The 23,496-nt window shown below is 63.8% G+C and overlaps 1 protein-coding gene across 6 annotated transcripts in view; it reads right to left on the reverse strand.

The window, feature by feature from the left end:
* Positions 1-22,650, reverse strand: part of BRD1 (bromodomain containing 1) — a 35,460-nt gene extending 12,810 nt beyond the window's left edge. For 3 of the 6 annotated variants that reach the window (XR_009736762.1, XM_061418899.1, XM_061418898.1), the window contains exons 1-7: positions 22,560-22,650; positions 18,308-19,685; positions 7,958-8,114; positions 3,216-3,347; positions 2,755-2,883; positions 2,210-2,522; positions 546-806 (exon numbers count right to left, since the gene is read on the reverse strand). Coding sequence is in view for 5 of the 6 variants with exons in the window: in XM_061418899.1 (XP_061274883.1) it covers positions 546-806; positions 2,210-2,522; positions 2,755-2,883; positions 3,216-3,347; positions 7,958-8,114; positions 18,308-19,671 (2,356 nt within the window). In the remaining variant the exon portion in view is untranslated. The remainder of the gene's footprint in view (positions 1-545; positions 807-2,209; positions 2,523-2,754; positions 2,884-3,215; positions 3,348-7,957; positions 8,115-18,307; positions 19,686-22,559) is intronic. The other 3 variants (XM_061418897.1, XM_061418896.1, XM_061418895.1) reach the window with 1 other exon arrangement.
* Between the last annotated feature and the right edge of the window lie 846 nt (positions 22,651-23,496).

Raw genomic sequence — 23,496 nt, forward strand, 5'->3', positions numbered from 1 at the left:
GTAAAAATTCAGAAAGACGACACACAGCTGCTAAGAGCCGTGCAGGGAGGGAGCCTGACCCCACGGCCTGTGCTGCTGCCTGAAACGCCCAAGTCCCAAGTGAGGCGAGAAGGGCAGAAGGGGGGGACCCTCCACCCGCCCGAAGGGCACCTGAAGGGCACCTCCAGGAGCCCAGGCTGAGCCCGGGGCTGTCCTCGGGGAGAAGCCCCCACAGCGCGCGTCCCACCCACAGGGGCATGGGGCCACTGGAGGGCCCTGCTACCTTACACGCCCTGGGAGGGGGGCTGAGACAGTCCTCCCCCCGAGCAGCCTTGCCGGGTTACCGGGCACCTGCTGGGAGACTCTGCTCCACGTTCCCGCCCCAGCACACGGCCGTGCCTGCCGGCACACCGACCCTTCACCCTCCAACCGCCCTGCAAGGCTGTGGACAACCTGAACCGCGCTCGAGAACAAATCTCATTTCACCCCAACGTTTTTAAGTGGCCAAACGCGGCGCAGACAGGACGAGACCCCGGCCTCAGCCCGGAGCATCTCCGAGCGCTTACCTTCCTCCGCGGCCTCCTGCCCCCGCGGAGCACCGTCCTCTTCCGAGCCTGCAGTACCTGACTCCACGGCCGGGGGCTGGCTGTGCTGCTGGCTCAGCTTGCTCCGCAGGACAGCAATCTCCTTCTTCAGCAGCTTGGCCCGCTTGCTCCGCGACCCGCTGGACTTCATGGCGCACGTGAGGTCCAGCATGTCCAGCAGCTCCCTCAGCTGCTCCTCCAGGACCATGTGGGCCCTGTTGGCCGGGTTCAGCAACCTGTCCACTGGAAGCAGAGACACGGCCATCAGCCGCCACATGGGCGCCGCCCACCTGAGACCGCCTCATCAGGGGCCCCAGGGCCCGCCTCGCATGGCGCCTGCTGGCTGGGTGCCACTGGCAGACACGGGGGCCGGGGCCGCGCCCGGGGACGCTGAGCTCTCCCACCGAGACCAGGTGCCCAGGCAAAGAAGGGCCGGAAAGAGGTCCAGACCAGCCAGGGGTGCCAGCTCGGGGCCAGTGCGTCTGAGCCCAAGTCATAGTCCCAGGTGGCTATGTGGCTTTTTTTAACTGGGCTGCAAAGTTCACAGGTAATCCTGTGTTTGGGGCATATTTATAAGAAAAATCCTTAACGAATTCTCAATTTCAGCCAAACACCAAAACGTATAAAGTGACTACCCTGAGTCAGTGAGACGCGGCTAAGAAACTAAAGGAGTCTACAGAACCCCCTGCAGACATACCTGGAACAAAAAGCATGGCAGCGCGGCCATCAGTCAAGGAGACGCCCTTGCTCCACCGGCAAACCTCTCCCTAAAGCGCCCACCTCATTACGAGAGGAGCAAGAAGCCAGTGCAGGGAATCGAGTAACAGCGCGTCCTAACAGGACGCCACAGATGGGAAGGCTCACAGAAAGAAATCCTATCTCATCCGAAAGCCTTGTAGCATCTGGCCTGCCCTCGGGCAGAGGACACCGTGGGGAGGGGCCTGGGGCCGCCCAAACGCAGAGGGGACACAAGTGCGCTTCTCGCCCCAGTCCATCCTTCGTGAAAACCTGGGCGCGGAAATGGATGCAGAGACTCACAGTGACGCGCCCGGCTGTTTCCTGCACGGCCGGCGCCCCTTCCCGACCCCGAGCGCTCAGGTGAGGGAGGGGATAGGACCTGGGAGAGCCAGCGCACACAGGACGTCCCTCTGGAGGCCGCCTCCTGAGGTAGGCAGACCCCAGCAGGGAGGGCCTGCACCTGTTCCCTGCTCCCTCGCCAGGGGCTTCCTCTGCCACAGGACATCCTCACAGGCCCCCAGGCCCACCTGAGCACACGGCCAGAGCGACACTGCTCCCTGGTCTGTATCAGGGCGACCTGCTGTCCCACTCGGGCCACGGCTCATGTGTCTCTCAAGTGGGCACCTGAAACGTGGATGCTCTCAGCAGAGATGTGCTGAGTGTAAGATACACGCCACACGGCAGAGAAGCAGCAGCCAGTGAAAGCAACCCTCTGTGATTCCTGTGTCACTTACACATTAAAATCACCATACTCAGGCATACTAGGTTGAAGATACGACGTGAACACAAGTCCTCACGAGGCTCCTAGGAAACCTCAAGCCAGCGTGCAGCTCGCATCCCGCCTCCTGAGCCTGCACTCCAGCATCAGGGAAAGTGCCCCCCACCCGCTCCTGGATGGCCGTGCTCACCCTCGTCCCAGGAGAAAGGCCGCCGGGGGGCCGGGGGCGGCCGCTCGGGCAGGTGCATCCCCGAGGCCTCGTCGAAGCCGACACTGTCCGCCTGGCGCCGGGCCTGCCTGAGCACCACGCCGCCCTGGTCGCGCAGCCGCACGGCGGCCCGGTAGAACACCGTGTCCTTGGCATTGTACTTCATGCAGTTGTCCACGATGAGGTCAAAGTCCTCTTCCAGCTCCCTGAGTGTCCGGTACCCCTGTGCTTCTAGCCGCTTCCGCATTGTGGCAAAGTCCATGGGGCGTTTGATGTGATCCAGATAATCCGGGACCTGATTTCAGGGAACAAAGCAACTGTTTACAGACACAACCAGAGTCACACACTCCACATAACCAGGACACCCGTCATGTACACACACACACAGGCGCACTCCAGGCTCACGCAGCACCGCGGGGCAGCCCAGGTCCTCTGGCCAGACACGCACGCACTGGGAGGGGTCGTTCCACATCCCCTGGGCCACTGCAGACCCGAGGGAGGCCGGCACAGGAGGCCAGGACACCTACCTCCTTCAGGCTCACTGGCTGAGCGAATATGCGGGCCGGGTCCTTCTCCTGCAGCTGGTCCAGCACCGAGCGCAGCAGCACAGTGAGCGGGGTCAGCCGCAGCTCCAAGGCCATCTGCTCCACCTTCACCTGGGGGCCAGGGCACCAGGGCTCAGCGCCCGAGGGGACACTCCCTCTGAGGAGCCACCCCCCACCTCGAGGGCGCAGCACCGTCCAGGGGCCAATGGAGGTCCACATTAAAGGCACAAGCGGTACCCTCCTCCTGCTCACACCTCCTGGGACCCGCTGGACACCACCAAGATCCCACCCCAGCCAGTCTTCTTCACGGCAGAGATGGGTATCACCCCTAAAGCCACCAGCACCCCTCACCAGAGAGGACCACTCAGAGGAAGCTGGGGCAAGGACTGCGGGGCCCAGCGCAAGCTGCCCCTTCCCGGGGCGCCCCGCCCCCGCAGCCTCACCTGCTCCCGCTTGAGCTTCTCGCGCTTGCGCAGAAGCTCGATGAGCAGGCGCGCGCGCTCCAAGTCATGCCGCAGCCGCTGCCAGTACTTGAGCTTCTCTTTGGCAGCTTGAATCTCCTCGTCGTTCTCTCTCTGAGAAGAAGAATGGAGTCGACCTTGTCCCCGACACAGACACGCAAGGGGAGGGCTCCGCGGCTCAGCCCCTCGCCTCCTCCCGGGACAAGCTCGCCTGTAGCTGGTTCATCTCCAGGCCAGCGCTGCGGCGAGGGGTGGGGCCGGGCAGGGAGAGCGCGCGGCCAGGGCGCCCAGCGCTTCCGCCTGCACCCCACCGCCAGTGCCCGCATCCCCGGCCTCGCTCCCCTCCCTCCCCGAGCTCTGCCCAGGGCCTGGGGTCCTCAGAGCCTCCTGGAGGGGCTCAGGGCTGCCTGCCCCCAGCTCCCGGGGCCCACCCTCCCACCGCCGCACCTGCTGGCCGCTCAGCACACCTGAAGACTAACCCACCACAGCTCCTCCCACAACCCCCACTAAGCCTCCAGGCGGGAGTCTGGGGCCCTCCCGGTCAAGGCCACCCGGAAGCCGAGTCCGACCTCACGCATGAGGCTCCCCTTCCCTGCCGCCGCTGCCACCGTGGACCTGCTCCGGCTGCGGCGGCGCAGGCACCGCTTTCCAGAACGCTCCGCACAAGCCTCAGGCCCTCTTCTCTCCTCAGCCTCTTCTGCCCCTTGGGGCCCACCCCATCCGGAGTGAGCTGTATCAGCACAGCCATGTGGCTGCGTCCGCGGCCCCCAACCCCTATCCCAGTGCAAACCCTGAACCCTGGCAGCAGGAAGCACTCTGCTCTGAGAGGATCGACCCTAAGGCTGACGCTGCGTTCCAGGACCTCAGGGTCTGAAGGCGAAAAACCCGTGGCCAGAGTTGCAAGGCCCCTCTCGCTTTACTGGGGAAGGCAGCAGAGGGGCCCACCCAGGAGGCCGGGCACAGGGACTGAGCCGGGCCTGAGCCTCCCCTCCACCGGCATCCTCCAGCTCTACTGGATTCCAATCACCGGCTTGTTTTTACGTTATTTGAAATTCTCAGGCATCAAACAGGAGTTAACAGTAACATCAGCTGTATAAACAAGGCCAGTAAATACATTAAACAATGGGCTCAGAAAACCAAATTCCCCAAGAGCATCTGAAATCATCTTGTTCGTCAGTTTGAAACAGACACTGAAAATATCAGCTCCAAGGACGTTTAGCCTGGTGCCCCACATGAGACAGAGGAAAGCATTAAGTCCCCAGAAACCCCTGATGCCCACCTGCTGTGCCCACCACTGGCTGCAAGACCACAGGCCCTGCCTCCGACACAGTGCCCCCGCCAAGCAGGAAGCTGCAGGGAGGACGTAACCGAGCCCCACGCCTCTTGTGTACAGAAGGGCCTGCCTTTCTGACTCCACATGAGCAGTCTTTAATTGATGCTGCTGCTGCTGCTAAGTCGATTCAGTCGTGTCCGACTCTGTGCGACCCCATAGACGTCTGGCAGCCCACCAGGCTCCCGTCCCTGGGATTCTCCAGGCAAGAACACTGGAGTGGGTTGCCATTTCCTTCTCCAGTGCATGAAAGTGAAAAGTGAAAGTGAAGTCGCTCAGTCGTGTCCGACTCTCAGTGACCCCATGGACTGCAGCCTACCAGGCTCCTCCATCCATGGGATTTTCCAGGCAAGAGTACTGGAGTGGGGTGCCATTGCCTTCTCCACTTTAATTGCTAGTGAAACCAATCCTGGAAGGTTGCATATACTGGGGGAGTACTGCAGTCATTTCTGGTTTCAAACAGCTATCAAGAGAGCTCTGAGAAGACTGCAACCCAGCCGTCGTTCACCCGTGGAAGGAGGGGAACACACCCGGTGCCTAGAAGTGAGACGGACAGAACCCCCTCACCCCACAAGGTCAACACCAACTGGGTCAGACCAGCACCCCAGCTGCGGACAGAGCAGACCAGCTCTGCAGCGTGAGGACCCCGCACATCAGGCCGACTCCCAGGACACGAGCAAGGGTGGGAGACGCTGAGGGACGGCCGTCTCGCCCCGCCCTGCCGGACCACCAGCAGCAGCAGTGCGGACAGCAAGAGGCCCTGCCCCAGCTTGGCAGGACAACCAGCTGTCCGAAAGCCCCCGGAAAGCGAATGGGGGACGCCCTCCCACCACAGGACGCATCAGGGAGATCTGGCGGACGTGAGCACTCGAGGGCGGGTGGGACAGCAGCCGCACCCTCATGCCCAGCAGGCCCCCAGCCTGCTCTGCAGGATGGAACCACCACGGGAACCTACAGAGGCCAGGGTTCCATGGGCCCAGGAGAGACCACCGAGGGGCCAGACCACCAAGGAGGCAGGGGCCAGGAGCGCCCAGCAACCGCAGCGCCTCATCCCGTCCAGCCCAGCTCATCCCATCTGTCCGTCCGTCCCTGACTGGAAGGTCTGCCATGAGAGAGAAGGGCTGCACCTAGCCTCTCCCAGGGCCCAGCTCAGGGCAGATGCCCAGACACACAGACTAGTGAGTCAGGTTAAACTCTGATACCAAACATTTTTCAAGTTTCAAAAATCATCAAAATCACACCAAGCGTTCGACAGTCCATGTGGAACATGAACGGGTTGCCCCCCAAAGCCAACTTTCACTAGGATGGGTGGGAAGCAAGAGATAGTGCAGCCCTCCCACCTAGCCCGCGATGGGGAGCTCCCGGCCATGCCAGGCTGGCGGGGGGCAGGCAGACCCCCAACCCGTGGCCCTGCCCACACAGGCTGCACCACTGAGCTCACCACCACCGAGCAGGACTGGCCCCTGGTCAAGCCCGGTTGCACCTCCCGTCTGAGTCTCTGTGGCTCCTTCCAACTCCTTCGGCCACGAGGACCGGCCCTTCTGTTTCCTGTGCGTGGACTCTCCCGTCATTACGAATTCCCCATGCGTAGCAGGACGTGAGAAGAACATGACTGCTCTCAAACCCACATGCTGACCCTGGGAATGCGTGCTCCCCTGAGGTGCAGGCAGGCCCCTCACGCACCCCAACCTCGGCCCAGGTCCCGCTCCCCACTCGATTCCCCACGCCAGCCCAGCCCCAGACCAGACTCCCAGCTCTGCTCTCTCTGCACCTCCCACTGCTCCGCGTCACCGGGCTGAGGACAAAGGCCCCCGTCCGGCCTCCCTGCTCCCATCTCGAGATGCCCTTTGCCTAACTCACCAGCCCCAAGGCCCAGCACCCTCTCCGAGCACCCAAAGGCCCTGTGGGCTCTGCCCTGCCCTCCTTCCTGGAGCTCCTGAGGCAGCACCAAGCCAAACAGCCACCCTCAGTCCCCAAGGTTCCAGCCCTGCAGCCCCAAGGACGCTCCCCCAGCCCACAGCCAGCCCTCACAGCCCACAGGCCCAGGTCCTGACACAGCCCTGACGGAGACAGAACCCCGTGTCCAGTGGGGAGAAGGAGAGCACACGGCCTCCCCAAGAAAGGCCCAGGAGGGGCAGAAGGCTCAGGACGAGCATCCCCGCCCCAGGGCGGGCCGCAGGACTCAGCCGTCAGCAGTCCTGCCGCTGCACGGAGCCCGCAGGAGGCGGGAGCCGAGCACCTGGCCCTGTCAGCCCCTCTGTACGCGTCCAGGGCGGCTCCAGCCTGGTGCGTGGGGCTCAGCCTCCCCAGCGGGCGGGGGGGCGGTGTTGGTGAGCCTGCACATCTGGGCCCGTCTCGGGGGAGGGGACTCAGACGGCACTGCAGGCACCAGGACCGCCGGGCGGGGGGACCTGACCTGCCTGTCACACCCCGGGAGTGGCAGGTCCAGGGAGCGGCCCCGCGGCCGTGTGCCACCTTCTTCCCTGGAGATAGAGGAGGGTCAGGGGCACGGCCCACCCCACAGTCGCCCAGAAACGTCACACTCCTCTGGATTTCAAAAAGCATTAGAGAGATAGCAGAATCCAAGCTTCCCTTTTTAAACGAGCATTCATGTGTGTGCAATGCTGAATGACCTGCCATCAGCTCTGCAGGCCTGAGGAGGTGAAGGCCTAAGGAGGTGAAGAGGCAGAGCTCCGTCCAGGCCGGGCGGCACACAGCCTGGGACTCGCACAGGAACCACGGGAAGAAGGCACACAGAGCGGGGAAGCGGCGGCTCTGGGGACCATGCGAACGGACGGGCGGCCGCCGTCACCCGCCGTGGGACCAGCGACGGGAGCCTCCAGCCAGGCAGCCCTGCCCGACTGGAACTCGGCAGGGGGCTCCCCACACCAGGGAAGTCCCCGCCAGCCCAGGGGCACCGTGACCCCTGCACCCCCTCGGGCGTCGTGGCTCACGGAGCCTTCCGGACAACGTGCTGGGCGGCCCTGCTGCACGCGGGCAGTGGGAAGAGCAGAGTCCGCTCAGCCCTGAGGCCCGCCCTCAGCTCCAGCAGCGGCCAAGCCCCATTTATCTGTGACAGCTCATGAAGTCGGTGTCTCCCTTCCTAAACCCGCCTTTCAGAAAAGGACTCTGAACGTCAGCCGGCCTGTGAACCTGCGTCAGCTACTGAGAGGAAGGCGCGCGTCCCGCCCCGGCTGCCCCTCCTGCGCACTGGTCCCTGCCAGAGGCCCCGGCACACCCACCCCCTGCTCAGCTGGCAGAGGCTCCCCCGCGCGCCCCCAGTGGGCGGGGCCAGGAAAGGCCAGCACACCGCGGGGCCGAGGGGCACCTCGGACGGAGGCTCCGCCTGCCGCCCCGGCCGAATGCCGCCTCCCGGCCCCGGCGGGCCACGTACCTGCTGCGAGCTCCTGTGGGACTGCAGGCTGGACTGGAGTCTGCGCAGCAGCGGGGCTCCGTTCCTGGACAGCCTCTTGAGGAGCCAGTAGCTGTGGGCGCGCTCGACAAACTGCTTCTTCCGCTGAATGGCCACCTGATTTGCAATCCTATTTAATCTAGAACATGGAAAAACTCGGGGTTTAGCTATGAAGCAGGACGTGGACACGTTATCACGGAAACTAGAACAACAGCGTTACAGTTAACAAACCGCGTGCGGCCCCCGCCTGTCCCCCGCCCCCCCACCACCACCTGCCTCCTGGCTCCGTCTGTCTGCGGGCCACGACCTGCCACTGCCACTCAGCTCACGCGTCCAGGGACCCCGGGTGTCCCCCCCTCCGAGCCCTCAGCTCATGCGTCCAGGGACCCCAGGTGTCCCCACCTCCAAGCCCTCAGCTCAGGCATCCAAGGACCCCCAGTGTCCCTCCCTCCAAGCCCTCAGCTCAGGCATCCAAGGACCCCGGGTGTCCCCCCTTCCAAGCCCTCAGCTCACGCGTCCAGGGACCCCGGGTGTCCCCCATTCTGAGCCCTCAGCTCACGCGTCCAAGGACCCTGGGTGTCCCTTCCTCCGAGCCCTTAGCTCATGCGTCCAGGGACCCCGGGTGTCCCCACCTCCAAGCCCTCAGCTCATGCGTCCAAGGACCCCGAGTGTCCCTCCCTCCAAGCCCTCAGCTCAATGCGTCCAGGGACCCCGGGTGTCCCTCCCTCCGAGCCCTCGGCTCAGGCGTCCAAGGACCCCGGGTGTCCCCCACTCCGAGCCCTCAGCTCATGTGTCCAGGGACCCCAGGTGTCCCCCATTCTGAGCCCTCAGCTCACGCGTCCAAGGACCCTGGGTGTCCCTTCCTCCGAGCCCTTAGCTCATGCGTCCAGGGACCCCGGGTGTCCCCACCTCCAAGCCCTCAGCTCAATGCGTCCAGGGACCCCGGGTGTCCCTCCCTCCGAGCCCTCGGCTCAGGCGTCCAAGGACCCCGGGTGTCCCCCACTCCGAGCCCTCAGCTCATGTGTCCAGGGACCCCAGGTGTCCCCCATTCTGAGCCCTCAGCTCACGCGTCCAAGGACCCTGGGTGTGCCCCCCTCCGAGCCCTTAGCTCACGTGTCCAGGGACCCCGGGTGTCCCTTCCTCTGAGCCCTCAGCTCACGCGTCCAGGGACCCCGGGTATCCCCCACCCCAAGCCACGCATGCTCACGCACCAACCTCCCCCAGGTGGGAGCGGCCCTGCAGGATGGCTCCTCTCAGGGGGCCCCGGTCCCCGCCAGACAAAAAGCAATGGGACAGCTGGAGGCAGAAGCTGCTGGGGGTGGGGTCAGCTCCTCATCACAAAAGTAAGCACAAGCGTCTCCAGGCCTCGTGGCAAGACCATCGTTTCAGAGACTGTAAAACTCGAAGGATTTTAAGAACACTCAAGGGCACACCAAGGGCTTCACACCCTCCAGGCTGGGTTCTGGCCTCTGCCTCTGCCCCTCCTGGGAACCGCGCCTCCTGAAGACAACAAATGCAGGCTGAGGACCAAACTCCAATGGGACCAGGAGGCTTCCTTCCGGTACACAGGACATCAACATTTCAGGGCGGAGATAAAGGAATTTTAAAAGGACATCTTCTGAGGAGTGTGATTCCTAATTCATATGTGATTCCTAATTCATATGTAACTGTGCTGACGCCCTCGGCTCCGCTGAGTCCAGACCCACAACGCTCCTCGTCATTAAGGCAGTGGCTGCAGCTCAAGCCTCGGGGCCGAAGGCCACGTGCCGCTCAGGATGGCCCTGCCCGGGGCCTCTTCTGGCGGCCGAGGAATCCAGCGAGGGGCAGCTCCACCCAGGCACAGCGGCCCGGGCAGAGAGTGAGCCCCAGCCCAGCGCGTCCACAGGCCCGCCCGGTTACACGGTGCCGGCTCCAGCGGCAGCCAGAGCGTCCCCACAGCCCCTCCACGGCTCCAGCAGAAGGCGCTGGGGACCCCGGGCCCCCCCTCTGCAGAGGGGCTGTGTCTGTCCTGGGCACCTAGCAGGTGCCCTTCTGCTGAGACCTGTCCTCACCCTGTGACTGCCACCTGACTCAGGACCAGCAAAGAGCAGGCAGCTTCACACACGGAGCGCACGCAGACGTGTGCTCTCTCACATGCTCGGCTCCCGCAACGGTGAAGGGTGGCACCAGTAAAAGGTGGACTCGGCGTGCGACACCAACTGAGGCCGCCAGGGAGGAACATGAGGCAGGGCACAAGAGTGTGGGAAAACCTCGGCAAAACCAGAACCGTGTTAGCTGAAAAGACTAGCAAAGACGCAAACGGGAGCAGAAAGCAACTAACAGTGAGCCTTGTGCCTTTAAAACAGCACTGTTCACAACAGCCAAGACACGGAGACAACCTCAATGCCCGTCAACAGGAATGGCAGAGAAGATGGGGTGTGTGAGAAACAGCCACAAAAAAAGAAGGAAATAATGACACAGTAGCAACAGGGATGGGGTGTGTGTGTGTGTGTGAGAGAGAGAGAGAGAGGGAGAGAGAGGGGGAATATCACTCGGCCATTAAAAGAAGGAAATAATGACACAGTGGAGACTCCCAGGACAGCGGTGCCTGGGGGGCTGCCGTCTCTGGGGTCGAAAAGAATCGGACGCGACTGAAGCGACTCAGCAGCAGCGCACAGATGGACCTGGAGACGGTCACGCCGAGTGAGCCAAATCAAAGACAAACACTGTGTCGCTTATGCGTGCAATCCAAATGGCACAGATCAGCTTAAGTACAAAACAGAGACCCACAGGCTTGGCTTAGAGACCAGACTTACAGTGACCAGGGGACAGGGTTGGGGAGAGATGAATCAGGAGTTTGGGATTAATATATACACAGAACTGTATGTAAAACACATAAACAACAAGTGGCTACTACGCAGCATAGGGAATTATAGTCCACGTCCCGTAATAAACCACAATGGAAAAGAATATGAAAAAAACAACCGTGTAACTGTGTTACTCTGCAACACACCAGAAATTTGCCACTGTTCAGTCACTAACTCTCTGCAACCCCATGGACTTGCTGCAGCAAGCCAGGATTCCCCGTCCTTCACTGTCTCCCGGCGTTTGCTCAAACTCACGTCCACTGAGTCAGTGATGCCATCCAACCATCTCGTCCTCTGTCACCCCCTTCTCCTCCTCCCCTCAATCTTTCCCAGCATCAGGGTCTTTTCCAATGAGTCAGCTCTTCACATCAGGTGGCCAAAGTATTGGAGCTTCAGCATGAGTCCTTCCAATGAAGCAGAAACTAACACTTTCTAAATCAATCAACCATACTTCAATTAAAAAAAAAAAAAGTATCATGAAAACTGAGATGCCAAACAAACCTGTAGAAAAATGTAACTGGCCAAATCTGAATTATGAAAAAAAAGAAGAAAACTGAAATACATTCCTTTAACAATTACTCTAGAAACTGAATGAACCGTTTAAAAGTTTTCTTACCACCCCCAAAAGAAATAAAAGGAACCCATTTTTCAGAGGAGGTTCACTATCAGAAAAGAAACTCAGGCCAACCCAGCCCCGCACTGACTGCAGGAAGGCGAGGACACGCGTCCAGTCCTCCGGGTGGGCGTCCCAACCAGGCGGGACAGGGGGGTCAGGCCAGACGCCACACGCACAGACACACCCCAGGGCCTGGGGTCCACGGCCACGCGCAGGAGGCCAGTGGTCTAGAGACCGAAGTCCCAGAAGCACCACTCACACAGCGGAGACCAGACTGCGACCCCCCGACAAAAGACAAGGAAAGGGGCCCTCGCACCCTGCGACTTGCTCCTGGTGCACTGGGAGGTGCCCCTCGAGAGCAGCCCCCCAGGACCCCCGCCAGGGCTACGCTCACCACACAAGTGGGCACACCAACCATGAAGGAAGACGGTCACAAGACACGTGTGAGTGACAGGAAGGCCAGAAGTGGAGGCACCAGTGAGGAGGACAAAAAGGGACACGCAGGTCACCCCCAAACCAACCTGAAATCCCAAGAGCCTGACGGATGACCGGGGGCACACAGGAGGCAGGCAGGCACGCGCACAGGCTGGCCGCACAGACGCCCCCGGGGCTGGGTGGGTGTGAGTCTCGGGGAGGAGGTGTTTCATGGACGAAGCGGGCAAAGCAGGCAAACGGCTGCACGGACGCCGGTGCGTGAGCACGAGGGACGACAAGCCTGCGACGCCTCGCCTCGGAGCCATCCTGACCCGGGAGGCCAGCAGTCCAGGCCCCAGAGGTCCCGTCAGTGCCAAGGCCGCGGGGCAGGGGGCAGGAGCGCAGGGATAGCTGCAAAGCTTTCAGAAGAAAACCTCGAGGCCCTCAGGAAATGAACGGGTAAGTAAGATGTGACATATACAAGCCATAAAATAGATCAAAAATACACATTAAAGGCAGGCGGTGATCCCTGTGGCGGGGCTGCCCGCTCTCGCCCGTCAAACCCACTCGGGCTAGCAAAAAAGAAGACAGGAAAACCCGAAGGAGGGAAAGTCCGCCCAAACCGTCACCTCACACACGACGTCCAGAGAACCTAAGGGAGGCTGCAACGCACACCACCAGCGTCAAGCCCTGGATCTCACCAGCACCCAGACACGCCGAGAGAGCACTGCTTCTAAGACTGAGGTTTCCATGGACGTTTTTATGGAGAAAACCGTGAACTTTCAACAGACGCTGGAAAGGTCGTAGTGAGCAAAAGGTGAGCCACGCCTGGGTCAGGCTGAAGGCAGGCATGGAGCCGGGCTTCCGAGACGCACATCTCGGGGATGGGGGGCCCTCAGAGCGGTCTCCAGGTCAGGGGTGCAGGGCCAGACCAGTGATGGCCCTGCCCGCCAGCGGGAAGGACAGGTGTGTGGGCTGAGGACCACAGGGTCACACGCCGCGTCCTCAGGCCAGACAGACACACGCTGTCCAGACACACCCACTCCAGGGCCCAGGCACGGCGAGGCTCTGAAGTGTGCTGTTAGCTGCGCTGCCAAGGCCCCGGGGGACGTCCAGGACTGGGGTGTGCTTCCAAGTGACCCAAAGGAAGGAGCGGGCGAGGGGGCCAGCCCAGTGCTCCCGAAGCTGGGGTATGGGGGTGGCGCTTCCAGCCTCACAAACATCCAGCCTTGACAAGGGCTTTTAAAGACGTAAAGAGCAAGGACGCCGAGGGGGAGACGTGCGCTGAGCACCAGCAAACTGCCTGCCAACCACAGGCCAAACCAGGGAGAGACCCGGGACCGCGGGGCACGGAGACCAACCCTGCTGACAAGGCCCAGGCCCGCGCCAGGGGCCTGCGGTCAGAGGGCAGCACTCAAGGCCTGCCCATGCCCGCAGCGGGAGAGCAGCCCACCCCGGCAGGAAGAACGGAAAGGCAGGCCTGAGAGGGACCCAGCCCCATCCACTCCAAGCGGCTGCTGCGACCGCGGCCGGGCTGGTGGGCCTGGAGGCGCCTCAGGAACAAGCGTCAGTCACCGTTTTTTGCTACATTTGATAAATCCCTGTCAGCGTCTCTTTTTTAACTTTCTATATTAAAGTCATGAAAAACAGGGAGAAAACAGCATTAATAACCACCCCTGGGACTTCCCGGCAGTCCACTGGCTGAGACTCCACACGCGGGGGCCGAGGTCAGGGACCCCTCAGGCCGCAATCACGAGCCCAAATGCCGCAACTGCAGAGCCCGCGCAGCCAGATTCGTTACTTGGTTTTTTAAACACACCATCCCTCCTCACACACACAGACGCGGGAGCAGGGCCCAGGCCGCCCCGCCGGCATCTCAGGGAGCAGGGCCACCTTCCCTTCCCAGCCACAACAGGCCCTGCGCTTTCAGAACAGCTCAGTCGGAGATCAGGGGATGCGAGAGAAGCCCCCCACCAGACCCAAAAAGCCCAGAGTCAGCCTCTGGAGGGGCGCAGCTCTGGGCCTTGCTGGTTCCTGGGGCACCCCCTGCCCGACGGCACAGATCACGGCCGGGACCCCAGGAGCCTGTGCGCGCCTCCCAGCAGGACCCCCAGCCCCCAGCCAGGCAGCTGCCTGCGCCGGGCGCCGCCCCTCACAGCCCAAGCAGGCGCGTGACAGCCAGCTGGTCAGAGCCCCCTTTCCTGAGAAACCCCACCAGCGGTGACGCCCCCAGACGCCCACCTCAGCACCCAGGCCCGCTAGGCAGACCCTCCGAAAACCGCACCTCCCTCCATGGCACTGAGAGGAGAAGAGAACCCCATGGGGTGGGTATGCCCTTCAGCCCTCACAGGGAGGCACAGGCAATCTAAGGGTGACCCCGATCCCAGGGAGGCCAAGTGGGACTCCCGGCCGCAGGCAAGAAGGCGCCCCGGGAGGCCAGCCCCCGCCTAGGTGGTGCCCAGGGGCACATGGTCTGCCCCCGGGACAGCACACTGGTGAGCCATCAGTGAGAGGGGCCTCTGGCTAAGGGGGTGAGGGGAGACGTCTCTCCTCCTACTTCTGCAAGCTTTTATAAATCTGAAGTTATCTCAGAGAAAAACTCGAAACTAATACAGGACGAGACGCGGCGGGATGCCGAGGCCGGTCTCCACGTGCGCCGGGCCCGCCCCACGGTCCACTCCAGGCAGCGACCCCAAGCGCAGCACGGAGGAAAACGCCCACGTGTGCCTGCCCCCCTCTGCAAAGCAGACACGGGGGCCGTGAGCAGGGACTGCCAGACCCCAGTCCTCGGCAGACGCCCTAGGGGCCAGGCCCCCTCTGCGCCTCCAGGATGCCCAGCCCACCAGAGGTCCACACACCTGAGGCACACGGGACGCGCCCCGCTGAACCCCGCTCGGCGCTTGCTTCAGCCCCAGAAACACGGGGGCCTGCGGGAGGCGCTCAGAGACGCCCAAGACATGGCACAGCCACCATGAGGCGCCAGGCACCCCACACTGGGCTTCACTGACTCACAGTGCCCACGGGCTGGCCTGTGCCCAGACCCCACCCCACCCCCGAAGGCCCTTGGGGGCAGAGCCTGGAGCTGGCCGCCAGCCCCCATACCCCACCCCAAGTTCAAGTACCGGGAAACCAGCGAAGTCACGGGAGGGTCAGCACAGACACGTGGCACCCACGTGGCGCGGTCCCCCAGCCGTGCACTCGCCCAGCGGGGCAGCCGGCTCCCCGCACCATGGCCACCATTCAACCCGCATTCCCGACCTGGGCTCTGTCAACAGCCCCTCCCCAAGGACCCAGTGGGGGGCTGCCTGGCGACACTCACACGCATGGGGCACCCAGAGCTGTGCTCCCACCTGCGGGGGCCACGAGGCTCCCCCGTTTACCCAGGCCACAGCCCATCAGAACTTCAGAAATCGTAGTAAAACTAGCTGCTAGAAAAGAATGCAGGCAAGACTAAGGCCCACACTCCTCGCTACTACATTCAACGAGCATTAAGTGCGTGAGCCGAGCCCCCACCGTCCAGCCGGCCCCCCTGGGATTTCAGCCGCGTCCTCGGAGGGATGAGACGCCGAGCCCCCACCCTGGCAAGGGCCCTGTCAGGGATCGCAAGGCAGCGTCCACAGTGAGCAGCAGTGCGTAAACCACCCGGGGGCCACGTGGGCCTGCCGTGGCCCCTCCCCACGCCCAGGGCAGCAGCCACGGCGCCCACAGCGGCCTGCGGCTCTGCAGGAGCCTCACTCAGCCAGTGACCCCAGAGACCCAGAAGCTCCAATCCCACACACGCCTTCTCCGAGCCTGCGCCCTGCCGTGACTGCCTCTACCGCCCTCTGCCCTCGCGCACAAGGCAGAGGAAGCGGATGAGGAGACAGAGGCTCCAAGGAGAACAGCGGCCCCGAGGACAAGGGCCGCTTCACCAGAAGGGCGGCACCAGCTCAGGAGGGAGAGAGGAGGGCGAGCAACAGCTCTCTCTCCTTCCGACCTGACCTCACGGGTCTTCCCCAACTTCAAACGTGTCGCCTCTCCATCAGGGAGAAAGTCACTCTAACTGAAGAGCAGGAGAGGGAGGGGACAGGCGGGCAGACGGGCACAGCTCCCGCGCTCGCTGCAGGCTAGGCCCTCACGGCAACAGGAGCGGGAGGCCAGGAGGGCCACCCAGGGCAGCGCTCGGTGTTCCCGAAAGAGCCAATGCCATGCCTGGCCGCGCACGGAGCAGCCACAGGGCTGAGCCTGCACAGCCAGCCAGGCTGACCGCAGGCCTGGGGCCCTCGGACAGGAGGGAGCACATGCTCAGGGCACCCACACCTCTGTTCTGGGGTCTGTTACTAGACAAAAAAAGCGACCTTTGTAGTGTAAACATGCTGCAAGATGAGAAAAACTAAACCATCTGCCTCTTGTTGAGAACAGATGAGAGTCTCAAAATTAGTGTGTCTGAACTATCTTTTTCATTTGCAAACAACTTTTTAAACCACGCAAACTACAGAAGCACTCACAGTCCCTGCCACCACCCCCAGCCTTCTCACAGCCAACCCTCCCCTCAGCCGAGTGAGGGGCCCCTCCTCTTCTGAGACCTCAGAGTCCCTCGTGCAGCCAGTGCCTGAGCCAGCTCTGAACACCGTCCTGGCAGCAGCTCTGTCCTGCGGCTGTGGAGAGCGCGGGGTTACACCCTCACTGACCCCCTCTGGGGCCTGGATCCTAAGGCCGCACCGCGGAGCACAGCTTCAGCAAGAGAGCAGTGGTCGTGAGCTTGGGCGTCCCAGCCGACCCAACACCCTACACGCTGGCCTGACGTCAGGGTCTCCGGAGATGCTGGGCAACAGCGACGGCGAGGCCCACGGCCACACACACTCGCCCAGGTGCATCGCTGACCTCCGCCCTGAGCCGGGGGCGGGGGGGGGCAGCGCAAGGGCCTGTCGCTCCTCCGCTCGGCCCCCATCAGGCGGCACCTCCGACCCCAGGAGCCCGCACTTCCCCGCCGCGTGCCTGCCCCTCGGGTGGACGGACAGACAGGCAGGCAGTGGGCACCACGTGGGACTGGACAGAGGGCAGCACCTGGCTCCTGGCTTCTCAATTTATAAAGTCACAACTTTTATTTACTTTGATTTTAGTAAACCTGAAAACTTTGGGGTCTTAAACAGAACTTCTTGATACAAATCCTATACTTTCCAACCCTCAGGAAGAAACGCAAGTGAAGTCAAAGTGAATTCGCTCAGTCCTGTCTTTCTGCAACCCCATGGATTCCTGAATACCAGGCTCCTCCGTCCACGGGATTTTCCAGGCAAGGTACTGAAGTGGGTGCCATTTCCTTCTCCAAATGCAAGCGAAACTGTCTTAAAAGTCAGACCGACTTACTTGCAAAGAGACGCTTGGTTTTACCAGAAGTCTTCTCCAGATAAGAAGAAGGAGAAGTGCTTTCTATTCACTGTCTGAATTTACTGTTATCTACGTACTTTTCTCCTCTTGGACACTCCTAACAAACACCCAGGAAGTGCCTGTTCCTCTAGCACAAGGCAGGACTTCCGAGGCCACCCTGCCGCAGCCCCCTGAACCGCTCTCCCTGCCTTTCTGCCGCTCAACACTAGAGCCTGTGTTTAAGTCTTTCCCAAACCACACGGTGCTCACAAGTCTGCTAAGAAATTCCGCAAGCCACTTACCTGGTGTTCCCAACAAGAGCAATTTTAAATCCAATGAAATAAAAACAGGAAGTCAGTAGCAAGAGAGATAAGCAGAAGGCGGAGAGTTTAGAGACAGGGGTGGCCGGCGGGATCCTGACCCACCACCGGGACCACTCTAGAAAGAGAACCCCACGCTGACCAGGCAACGCTCATCTGAGAGAAAAGGTTGGGAAACCAGACAGCCCGTGCCCCGACAGGAATGAGGCCAGGATCTCCCGCCAGGGTCCCCGTCAGCCCCACTCTCATCTCCACCGTGTCTGCCTCACCCGGCCACACTGCCTAAGTTCAGCAAGTTAAACATCCCACAAGGGGACTCCCTGGTGGTCCAGCGGGTGGGAGTCCGCCTCCCAGTGCAAGGAACACGGGGTCAGTTGCTGGCTGGGGACCTGGGCCCCCACATGCTGCAGGGCAACGGAGCCTGCACGCTCGGGGCCACACGCCACAGAGGATCCCGTGCACCGCAGTTAAGACCCGACGCAGCCGGATAAATAAATGCGTGCGTTTTTTCAGTCCCAAGACCCCCAAATGCTGCTGTGAGCACGGTGAGGAAGGCAGAGAGGGCAGCGAATCCTGGGCACCCGAGGCGGGGCTGCGGCTGGGCGGGCTCGGCCCCGGGCTTCGAGGAGACCAGACGCACACACACCCCCGCCTCAGACCCGAGTCTCTGACAACAGCCACGCTCCCGCCAAGTGCAGCGGGAACAAGGCCCCATCAGAGGGGCCGTCAGGGCCGGGCAGATGGCACGTGGCGGGCCCGCACAGACCCTGCGCCCCCTCGCAGCGCTCACCTCTGCGGGGGGATGTAGGGCGCGCACACAGGCGGCAGGGCCGTGCAGGGCTCCCGGGCCGTCTTCTTGGCCTTCTTGGCTTTCTTCCTGACCTTGGAGGTGGACCTGACCGCTTTGACGGAACTCTCCTTCCGACAGACGCCGTTTTTCATCTCCACGTCCCCGTAAATGTTCAGAGGCCTGCGGGTGCAGCCGGGGGGCGTGTGGACGTCACAGTAAGCGGTCTTCCTGACGGAGAAGGTGGCGGCGCCACCGGCCAGCTCGCGCACGGGCTCCATCTTCATGTAGAGGCCGGCGCGCTGGGCACACGTCACGTGGAAGGCGGTGTAGCAGTTGGCCTTGTGGCACTGGATGCAGGCGCCCACGCCCTTCTGCTTGCAGAGGTAGCAGGTCAGCTTCCAGCGCGCGGGCGGGATGTTCCGCACGCCGTCGATGGGCTCGATGAACACGGTGTTGGCGAAGCCCACCTCGGGGATCCACAGGGCGCACACCACGTGGCCCCAGCGGTCGTCGTCCGTCTTCTTGAAGGCGCCACCCTTGTTGGGGCAGAGCACGCAGTCGGCCGGCCGGGCCCGGGACTGCAGGCAGTGGCGGCAGAGCCACTGGCCCTCAGGGATGTAGGGCACGCCGTAGCACTCCTGGTGCACGGCCAGGTTGCACATGTCACAGAAGAGGATCGCGTTGCTGTTCTGGCACTCGCCGTCCATGCACACGCAGCACACCGCGTCCTCGTCGATCAGGCACTGCTGCTCCCCCTGCTTCTGCTTCTCGCAGTGTGAGGCCTTCTCGAAGCGGTCCATGAGGAACTCGAACACGCTCTGCGACACGGCCGACACGCAGTCGCCCCTGCGCTTCTCGTTGACAATCTCCAGCCAGGCGTAGTCCTCCTCGTCCATGTCGTACTCCACCTCGTTGTCCAGCTCCTCGGCAGACTTCTCCACGAACTTGTAGTACACGGGGGGCCGCCGCGGCGCCGACGGGGGGCTGTACTCCACCACCCGCACCTTGGGCTCGGGGAGGGCGCTGGCGGAGGCCGGTGCGCCGTGGGCGCTGGGCGGGGCGTCGCCTTTCTTCTTGACCCGGTTGTTCTTGTGCCGCTTAGTTCTCAAGCACACGGGCGGCCGCTCGCTGTTCTCCTTGTTGCTGTTGCACTCGCTCATCTCCTGGGCCGTGAGGTCATCTTCCAGGATGATCTCCAGGGGGTCGAAGATGCTGATCCTGTGCAGGCGCCCCTCGATCTCGATCTCCACCATCCTCTGGGCTTGCGCGTAGGTCAGGGTCTCTCGTGTGGGGGAGTGCTTGGTGCTGCCAGGGGAGGAAGGGTGCCTCGCTGCAGCGCGATGACCTCGGCCTTTCCTCCTCATTTGGCACTGACTCCCTGAAACAGACAGACAACACGTGAGCGCCACGCAGAAGACAGGAGAGGCGAAAACCACCAAGCACACATGGGTAGAACTAACCAACTGGCACTAAATCCAAGCAGACGTCCCAGCTAACCCACCCCTGAGGCTTCCAAAATCACACATCCGGGACTCACGGAGGTATGACAACCACCACCTACAGCCACTGCTCCCCGCCAAGGATTCCCAGGACCAGAGGAGAAGGCAGGCAGTCAGGAGGGCCCCCAGAGGCACACACGGGGACGAGTCCTTCCAGAATGCTGACGCCCACTGCTCACTGGTCACCCTGGATCCACACCCCTCAGGAGTTGTCCCAAGCCCAAGACAGTACGTGCACAGAGCTGCACTCCTGCAGGCTCTGGCCACTGTCTGACCCCCACTGCTACCCAGGAGAGAGCCCTCAGCCCGTCACTGTCTCCACGAACACACCCTCCACAACCGTGTTGAGGCAAAGGCCACCGGCCGTGCCGGGACCCAAGAGGGCAGCCCCATACTGGCCTGGGCAGGCTTCTCAGAAGTGGCGACTGCACGCCAGCCACCTGCCTGCCCCTCGGGGGCCTTCTCGGCTGCTGGCTTGACCACAGTGCTGGGCCATCATCCCGTCACAGTGAGGGCAACCCGGAGACCCCCTCGCCACCCACAGAGTGCTCCTCCCCTCTACCGGGTGCAGCACAGGCTCAGGCGACTTAAGCCTTGGCCATGGAGACTTTCAAGCACTTGCTCTTGTCAGACATCTGCCATCGGCCACCAGCAAGTTCTACTTCCAGTCTCCCTTTCCTGACGATCCCTGACTCTGGTCCACCACCCGCCAAGCAGGGTGACACCTTAGGAACTGATGACAATGCCCTCTCCCCACTCCAAACCACCACACACCACTGACAGGAATCAGAGTGATGCTGACGAGACTGGCCGACACACATGCCAGGTGGAGCCCGAGGCCCCCCGCTGGACAAGGCCCCCCGATGGACAAAGCCCTGGGGAGTCGGCCAGGAAAAGCCGCCATGCGGCAGCCTGCACTGTCACACCTGAGAGGAAATCGCAGCAGACCCGAAATGCATTCCTTGAGACAGGTCCTTCTGACTGTGGTTTTCCTTCTCTTTTGTCAAACAGAAACGTTCATGTGAAATCTGACAAGAATGCCCTACAAAGGGGAGCCTGAGAGCCACCACGAGCAAACCAACCCTAACCCACCTGCATCTCCACGTCCCAGGGGCCCACAGCCCTGGATTCCTGGGGTGCAGTCAGCCAAGCTGCGCCCCAGCTGCCCTGGCCCTGCCAGCCCTTCTTGGGGAGAGGGCAAGTCCCCCTGCTGTCAGCACCACAGCCTGCGGAGGGCCCCCAGTGCAGCCTCAGGGGTCCTCTGGGGTGGGGCAGAAGCCACAGTTGGTTACTCAGCAGACGAAAGGCAAACGTGTAATTTTCTCCTCCAGAGCACAGTACCAACAGCACTAACCATAACCGGCTCTTCAAAACCCACACGCTCCTGAAGTGACTGAGGCTTTGTTATCTGGCCACTTGCTATAAGGACAGCAGTTACTGCTCATGGCAGCTCTGCAATTTGAAAGCTCGATGGTGACAGGGACAGAAGGCGCTGGTCACTCTGCAGACCACCTCACCAGCCCACCATTCCCCTACACCCCAGGCTCCAAACCTCCAACCTCCGTCCACCTGGAGCTTCCGTGCAGGACAAAGGTTCCCACGTGGACACTATCGGCAGCCCCTCCAGACCCTTCTGATAAATGCCCCTTGAAAAGCCGTGTGGCCACAAGAGAGGAACGCGGCACCCAGGGCCGGTTCACCTTCCAACACCGCCTTTCCCGCCTGGCCCTAGGAAAGCCACGAACACCCTCGCGCAGGGGCGGCACGCAGCGCCGCCCCCGCGACCCTTCTCCGCCGGTGGGCGGCTCCTCCAGCGGGGCCCGCCTGCAGCGCGTGCCCCGTAAATTACAACCAGGTCACTTCTTCCTGGGGGCCCGGAGGCCGCCCGCAGCGGGCGCGGGAGGGGCGGCCGCCCGGGTCCGCGCGGCCCTGGAACAGGAAGTTTCCCGTCCGGGCCCAACAAGCCCAGCGCGTCCGTTACATAACGCGACCCTCGGGCAAACGCTCGGCCGGAGAAGCCGAGCCCCCGGGCCGCCCCCACCTCGCCGGGCGGCCGGGCAGGAGGCGCGGCGGGCAGGGCGGCCCCGGCGCCTCCACAGCCCGGCCTCCCTCCCCGTCCAGCCTCCCGCCCGCCGGCCTCGCCTCCCTCCCTGTCGAGCTCCCAAGCCGCCCGGGCTCTCTACCCCCGGCCCAGCCTCCCACCCAGGCCTCGCAGCCTCCCGATCGGACCTCCGGGCCTCCCCGTCGGCCGGCCTCCCTCCCTGCCGGCCGCTCAGCCTCTCAACCCGGCCCGCCCTCACTCCCTGGCCTTGCAGCCTCCCGACCGGACCCAGGGCCTCCCCGCCTCGCCAGACCGACCTCCCCGCCGGCCCCCGGCCTCTCAACCCGGCCGGCCTCCCTCGCCGTCCAGCCTCCCGCCCGCCGGCCTCGCCTCCCTCCCTGTCGAGTTCCCAAGCCGCCCGGCCTCCCTCCCCGGTCCCCCGGCCTGCCGACCCGGCCTCCCTCCCGGGCCTCCGGGCCGCCCTCCCTCCCCGCCTCGCCAGGCCGGCCTCCCGCCCGCCGGCCCCGGCCTCCCCGCCGCTGCCCCCACATCGCGGCCTCCCCCGGCCCCGCCGCCCGCGGACAATGCGTCGCCGCGGCGGCCCCAAACATGGCGGCGGCCCCAGCACCGAGAGGCCGGCGGCGGCGGCGGCCCGCGGGCGAGGCGGCGGCCCCGGCCCCGGCCCCGGCCCCGGCCCGCCCGGCGCACTCACCTTCGGGGCCGCGGCCGCGGGAGCCGGGCGGCGGGCGCGGGGGCCGGCGCGGCCGAGGCGGCGCTAATGGCGCCCGCGGCTCCTCCGCCAACGGCCGCGCAGGCCCGGCCCGCCGCCGCTCTGGGCGCGGGCTCCTGGCGGCGGCGGCCCGGCCCGGCTCGGCGCGGCGGCCGCGGGCTCGCGGGCGGCGGCTCGCGCGGGCGGCGGGGCCGAGCGGAGGCCCGGCGCGGGAGCCCGGCCGGCGGGCGGCGGGCGGCGGCAGCGGCGGGGCGGCGGGGCGCTGGCGCGGGGCTGCTCGGACGCCAGGGCCGGCTTGCTCGCCCGCTCGCTCCCCAGCGAAGCAAACAATGCGGCGAGCGCTCCGCCCGGCGCGCTGCGTGCGAGACGCGCCCCGCCCGCCGCCGCCATGACGCGCGGCCGCCGCCGGGGGAGGGGACGGAGGGCAGGGCCGCGCGCCGACGCTCGGGCGGGGGCACCGGAGGGGCGCGGGCTTCACGAGAGGGGGTGCTGGGCGGGCGACGGGGATCGGAAACCGGCTGTGGGGGGCATCTGAGGGGCGCGGGCTTCACGAGAGGGGGCGTCGGGCGGGCGACGGGGATCGGAAACCGGCTGTGGGGGGCATCTGAGGGGCGCGGGCTTCACGAGAGGGGGCGTCGGGCGGGCGACGGGGCTCCAGACACGGGCTGGGGGGGGGGGGGGCGGGCATTCCGAGGGGCACGGGCTTCACGAGAGGGGGTGCTGGGCGGGCGACGGGGATCGGAAACCGGCTGTGGGGGGCATCTGAGGGGCGCGGGCTTCATGAGAGGGGGCGTCGGGCGGGCGACGGGGCCCCGGACACGGGCTGCGGGCTGTCTGAGGGGGAGCCGGGCGGGCGATGGGGACTGGAAACCGGCTGTGGGGGACGTCTGCGGGGCGCGGGCTTCACGAGAAGGGGCAA

This window comes from Bos javanicus, chromosome 5 (assembly GCF_032452875.1).
Source record: "Bos javanicus breed banteng chromosome 5, ARS-OSU_banteng_1.0, whole genome shotgun sequence".
Classification (NCBI taxonomy): Eukaryota; Metazoa; Chordata; class Mammalia; order Artiodactyla; family Bovidae; genus Bos; species Bos javanicus.